The following is a 7,122-nucleotide window of genomic DNA, read 5'->3' on the forward strand; positions in this document are numbered from 1 at the left end:
TTATTGTGGGGAATGTTTTGCTATTAATGTTTCATGCTTTCCTTTTATAATGTTTATATGCTGAAGTGATGTTAAAGAGCATCTTGCAGGTTTGTTTTTTTTCTACATTTATGCTTAAACTTGCTTGAAAATTACAATTAAAAAAGTGAATGTAGGATTTGATATGTTTTACGAGACATAAGGGCAGGAATTCAGAGGGAAAGGAGCAATTTGAGCTCTGCTCTTAAAAACGGCTTTTTTTTAAGTTCATACGTCAAACGCGTCATATTACATCACACAGGGGACACATCTCCCTCTCTGACCGAGGGTATAGTTAGTAGTTGCGTTGAGTTGAGCGGTTGTGTTTTAGTGCGCTGGTATTTTTCGGTAGTTTTACATTGTATTTCACCATTTGTAATCATGGTGCAGTATTGAATTTATTATTATAACTAAAAGAGTTCTCTAGAACTAAGTTATCAGGAACCTTTGTTTGAAAAGTACTTGGTGTGAACACGCCTAATGTTATTGGGTTAAAATATCAATATTGTGGCTTTCCAAGTTAACATTGATTGATATGACTACGATTAAATCAGCATATACTTCTGCCAGGGGAAGCCACCCCTCAAATTCTCCTGCCACCCTCTGGCCACCCCATGAATATGTTTCTAGATCCGCCCCTGAGAAGGCCCGTTCTAAGCCGTGTCCCTCACTCCTCACATCCCAAGCTGCTCCCCAAAAAGTGTATTATGTTGTTACATCGTTTCAGATGTTATGTTTCAGTTGAACTCTTGATAAGCCATTAAAACAGTAAAAACACGTTCAGTTTCCTTTTGCTTTTTGTGTTTCCTGTTCACCAAAACATAACATCTGTGATGGGAAAAGAAAGTAATCCAAAAGTAATCTGATTACGTTACTTTTTTAAGACACGTAACTGTATTCGGATTACTTTCAGAGCCATGTATTCAGTAATCAGTAACTGATTACATTTACAAAGTAACCCTCCCAACCCTGAACATATATTTACCGTAAATAGCTGTGCAATTTATACTACCAACTTGTTTTACTTTCACCTGGCTGCTACATACTGGTACTGGATGTGTATTTTGTAAATTGTGAAATGTCTAGTTTTTTATCTGTAATATAGTTTTGATGCATACTTCTTGAGTGATATATAAAGACATTAAGCTGTCTTTGGCTCTTTGCTGTAACAATGGTAAATATCCCCTCTGTGGGACAAATAAAGGGATTTAGATTCTGATTTATATTGCGTTATAATTAAGAGATAAAAGTGAAACACGTCATAAATCCTGCTTCCTGCTCTAAAGTGTTCTTACCTTTGATAAAGCAGAGAGCAGAGAGCGTTTTTAAATACCAGTGGGAGGGGCAGGATGCTCTTCGGTCACATGATTTCACAGAAACAGACTGTTTGTGAAATCTCTGTTTCTCTGAAACCATGTGACCAAAGAGCATCCTGCCCTCACTCCATAAACTGTTTTGTCTTAAAACCTATTTGTTAAAGATGTGATTGTGTAGCAGGCTCAACAAGCTAGTGAGGAAAGCACCCTTTGAGAACATTTCCCCACAACATGAACTGGAAAGCTGAATAAAAATATCTCCTAATTATTTAACACAATGTTTTTTCCGGTATTTAGCAGGTGCTGCTTTACCTGTGTCTGTTTATTCAATCAATCAAATGTTATTTATCAAGTCTATTATCAGAAATGACACATAAGTCTCAGGGGCTTTACAGCACTATAGCCTACCCTCTGACCTTAGGCCATTACAGCAACAAGGAGAACCTCCCAAAGAAACCCAGCAGTTAACGGGGAAATGGAAGAAACCTTGGGGAGAGCAACACGTATACATATCATTATAAATGATTATTATAAACTCACACAGTTATCACTGCTAGAGCAGCAGCTGTTACCTGTTTAACTAAAACAGCCTGGTTCAGACTGCTATGAAAATGATGGGGCTTAAAAAACACCTATCTCTCCAAAACATATACGAGCAGTCCGTTATCAGACAGGCAAACAAAATGGTGTCTGATCCCACCCACATACTCCACCCATAACTCCAGCTCCTACCTTCTGGTAAAAGATTCAGGGTTCCCAAGAGCAGGCTGAACCGCTATAAGCACTCATTCCTACCTATGTCCATTAAGCTTCTTAACATTCACATGAAATGAAATTTTCAGGGTTCGTACGGGTGCTTGAAATCCTTGAAAATGCTTGAATTTTTACGAGGTGTTTTCATGACTTGAAAAGTGCTTGAAATTGTAAATGCTTTACTTTTGCAATAAACTGCTGTCTGACTGAATAGTTCGCTTTTTAGATTAAAAGAAAATAAAGAAGTCGGAGCGAGCTTAGTTGCTTCGCTTCTACATAAAACAGCTCCGCTCCGGCCTTCCCGCGCTATGCGCGCGACCTGCAAGTCTTTTATTTTGTGTGACCTGGGCATTCTAATGAGAGAATGACAGTATGCCAGGAGGTTGCTGTTTTAAAGAGCGTTGGCTATCCGAAAAGAAATACAAGCTGTGGCTAAAACGAGGATCAACCCAACGATTCGCCTTCTGCACAGTTTGCCACAAAGAATTTCAATTATTCGCGATGGGAGAGTCTGCGCTGACGAGCCATATGAAAGGTAAGCCGTAGTAGAGCATTTTGGATTAGGATAACGCTGCATGTTACGTTTGTTTAAGCTAGTAACGTTAGCGAACTCGATGTGGGATAATTGCTTATGCAGGTGACAATAATAAAAAGGAGCGTACCTATGTCAGTATGTGCGACAGTCCCCATCCTGTGGTTTTCAGAGGATGAAGCACATAAAAGCAATGTATTTCTACTGGTAGTATTTTTCATGCCTAAACTTGCTCCACTTGAATTTGACTTTGGAAAAGGTGTAAGAACCCTGAATGTAGTCAAATGTACTTTTTAAATGTTGGCCATGAGAGGTAGTGCAACAGGTCGCCATTGCCAGTATGTGCGTCTGTGTACTGTGTTTGTTCAACCGGTGTATGACTGATGATATGTGTATGTCTCTTAATGTGCACTATGTTTGTATATGTAAATGTATGCGGAACTGCAGGACGGAGCGCAGAACACATTTCCTTACGGGGACAATAAAGTATATCGTATCGTATTAACACACATGATGAACACCCTGCTGCATCCTGTCTTCATGCTGGGTCTTAGAGGCCCGGGAAGCATTACTGACAATGTGTTGAGTATATAAGCCTTCATTATTTGCCTGTGTATTTCCTGATATCCGATATCACCTTTTATAAAACACAGACTTTGATTATGGTGCATTGAAACACTGAAATGTACTTACTAGTATTTTGTTTCAGGGAAAGTGGAAATAATACAATTACAACATATGTTTTAACTAGATTGTAAATCAGAAAGCAACTACAATACAACCCTTTAGAGGGCTGCACTTATTTATTTATGTAATCGTTTATTTGGCAGAGACAATGCGCATTCATGAACACTCAAAACTAAAAAAATGCTTCAAGTGTAAATATGCCGGATTTTAGCTTGGAGCTAATTTCCCTGACATAAAACATTTAAGAACATGACAATCATACTTGGACATTTGTGGAACTCAGACAAACACAGACCCTGTTGCTGTAGTTTTAAAGTGAGTGAGGAACCCCCCCTGCTGTTGAAGGTCAGGTACTACAGCACCCTCCCTCCCTCCTCTATATACAGTACAAAGAATCGAAAGTCAATAAATGCACTATTTTATGACTTTTTTCTTTTGAAGTGAATTATATTGTGCTTCCTTTTTGGAGGTGCCTTAAGATTGACCAAAGCTAAGCTGTATGTGATGTACATGAGCCAACAAAGCCTTTCCATCTTTGAATTGACAGTCCTGCAGAAAGACTGAGCAGCTGCTGTCTCAGAGGCATGTTTCTGACGTGAAGAGGGAACTTTGAACTTTTGTGTTTGGTGTAAAAGATGACATGTGTATTCACCATCAGGATGTTACTGAGCTTAGTTTGTTCAAATCACACTCATCACATGTATATCAAAGAGAGGAGGCTTTCCTTGTTCTTTAAAACACAAATAACATCAATTATTTTACTGTAAGTTCTTTAACTGCATTTCACTGATACACTTTACTAAAGTAAGGTTTTGAATGCAGGACTTTTACCTGTAGTATTTTCATAGTAAAGTTTTAGTACTTTTCCAGCTGTTAATAATTATTTGAAATCAAAACGATATATTTAAAACAGAGTGAGCTTCATCGTGAGGAAGATCTGACATCCTGTTTGAATCCAGGAGAGGGCAGTAGTGCTGCATTAAGGATGGAGGCTGCAGTAACAACCCACATTGGAAGAAGAGTCAAATATGAAACTGTATTTAAAGAGCCTGTGACACGAGTTTCCCCCATCATCCAAACCCATCAATGAGAGTAAATATTGTCCCCTTGAAAACCGTTACTGAACTGATTTTGGATATTTGTACTTTGATAACCATTAATCTGCCCTTCAATGTTGACCATTTCCTGGATCTTCTCGGGAATTCTTCAAGTCCCGCCAAATTATGGGTGACGTCAATGCGGGCACAGCGCTCCAGCTGCACCGTTCAGGATCCCAGCATCTGCATGTAAACGCACGATGGGGCACACAGCAGCAAGCTCAGACAGCGATGACAGTTTAATTTTGAACGTGTCTGAGAGCTCATATGAGGCTGAAGGATCGGTTTATGTTGTATCTGTTAGAAGTTTAGGAATTAGGTGCGTCAATATGGGCGATCATACGGTCATGTAGCCAGTGGTGGACTGGGATTAAAAATCATCCCGGGACTCTCGACCGGCCCACTTCGGTACAACTAGTAAATTGTCAACGGGGGGAGTGGGGGATGTGCTAGTGACTTATCCGACCGGCCCACTTCGGTACCGGCCCATCGGGATTCGTCCCGATGGCCAGTCCGCCACTGCACCCAGCCCAGCCCACGTAAACTGTCAACGGGGGGAGCCTCGCTGCGGGGAAACGGTGGACCTAGTGTCCCGATCGGAGTGGGAATAATAATAATAATAATAATAATAATAATAATCCGTGCATTTTATCCATTAATTTCCCCACATTGTGGTAAAAAAAAAACACACGTTTAATCCATGTTGGTGTACTACTACAACCAGTGGTGTAGTGGGGATGTTTAACTGGGTGGACGGGGTGGTGGGTGGACGGGAGACACTATGGACGCGCTCGTGAACTGTCAACGGGGGGGGGGGCTTGGGGACCTCTGTGTCGCCTGTCAGCGCAACTTACATGATGCCGTTTAGACAATATAATAATAAAGGGCGGTGCCGGCTGTCAGCGAACCGATCCGGCCTTTCTGCGCGACTATCACTCAAATGCGGGACATAGTCTCAATGTGTGGGACGCGGGACAAATAATAAAAATGCTGTGTGTGCAGTCCCGCACAGTGCGGGACACCTGGTCACCGTACACACACAGTTCTGCCCCTCACACACACACGCTTCAAATCAAGTTGCATAAATGCTTGAGCTGCGTTTTTATTATAATTACTGTGAAATCTGCCCATTATATTTTCGTCATTATTACAACAAACACACACTTGCAACTGATAACACTGGCAATGATTTTAGATGTATTAGACTATTAAAAAAGAAATCATGCTTCAAATAAGTGGAGGTACGGCGTACCCCCGCGTCCTACGCCCACTACACCACTGACTGCAACTACAAAAAGCTAAGGTTTGTTTTCTCATCAGGAAATGCAGACCGGCTCAAACAAAAGATTTTTAAATCATCATCCTCACGATCATTTAATGTATCATATGTTCGCCGAATTGACATGAAAGCACTAATAAATGTAGTTTCATCCACTTGAGTTTACAAAAATAATCGATCTGTTTTTATATCACATCCTACGGGAGGAAATTCAGCAGCTCTCACTACCGATTTTTAATCCTAATTTAATCATCATCTTCACCACGATCATCTATGTTTATGTTCGCCGAATTGACATGAAAGCACTGACAAATATGAATATACTGTAGTCAACTTAATTAAAACGTTATTAACGTGCCTAAACTCAGTAATTCACCATTTCTACGCATGACAACACACTTTGTCCGTATTTGGTTCTCTCGCCGCACAGTGAAGCGTTCCCGCATTGACGTCACTTCCGGCTTCCCCCAAAATGTTCCCGCGATGTTCGAAATTATTGATATTTATCGGAACGGTATCGCTTTTTCTTTTTTAAACTGACGGTTCGAGATTACTAGTAGCCCACTATTTCATTGCACAACAGCTGTTGGGTTCGTGTCACAGGCTCTTTAATGTATGTTTTATCTCCAGGAATTTAGCGAGCAGCACATCATGTCATGGAGGAGAACCACAGCCAGGAAGCAGGTAGAAACCATCTGATCACCGACACACAGGTCAGTGCTCTTTCATTAATAAAGAACTGGATCTTCTTGACATCAGGAGAATACATATTATTGGTTTTTACGACAAATAGGCGATGTTTTTTATTAAAGTACTAACACCTCACTGTGAAAATACTATATGAAGGTTAACGTCCTTCATTGAAACTTTAATGTAAACATATTGATTGAGCAGCAATCTAATGAGGGTTGCTCAGCCTACACCCTCATTGGAAAAAGAGTCAAATATAAAACTTGTGTTTAATCTCCAGGAACCGATCAGCTGGAGGAAAATACTTGAAATGTAAGTATTGTTTTTAATTTACTCAAATATTTGACAACACCTACGCCAAACCCAAGAGGCCTTAAAGCGTACATCTTAAATAAATATATATAAAAATGACTTTCTAAACTATTTAATAAATAAATAAACATTTCAATATAAATGATTTACATTTCCATAAAAATCTTTTTTATCAGCGGATCATCATCGCCTCCATCATGTTTAGCTTTCCAATACCCGGCTTCTCTCTCAGAGCAACTCCACAAACTAGCTTACACACACACACACACACACACACACACACACACACACACACACACACACACACACACACACACACACACACACACACACACACACACACACACACACACACACACACACACACACACACACACACAGGGAACCAAGCAATAGCATTAATTGTATGTTCTACAAATACAAGTTTTACTAAAAATG

The 7,122-nt window shown here is 40.1% G+C and overlaps 1 protein-coding gene across 1 annotated transcript in view; it reads left to right on the top strand.

Moving 5' to 3' along the window:
• The window catches only part of LOC307026942 (uncharacterized protein), a 32,006-nt gene extending 25,143 nt beyond the window's left edge, over nt 1-6,863 (top strand). The window contains exon 2 of the mRNA XM_079695102.1: nt 6,313-6,863. Within this exon, the coding sequence (XP_079551228.1) occupies nt 6,313-6,381 (69 nt within the window). The 3' untranslated portion in view covers nt 6,382-6,863. The remainder of the gene's footprint in view (nt 1-6,312) is intronic.
• Nucleotides 6,864-7,122: the final 259 nt, after the last annotated feature.

This window comes from Notothenia rossii (assembly GCF_949606895.1).
Source record: "Notothenia rossii genome assembly, contig: scaffold_158, whole genome shotgun sequence".
In the NCBI taxonomy this organism is placed as follows: domain Eukaryota; kingdom Metazoa; phylum Chordata; class Actinopteri; order Perciformes; family Nototheniidae; genus Notothenia; species Notothenia rossii.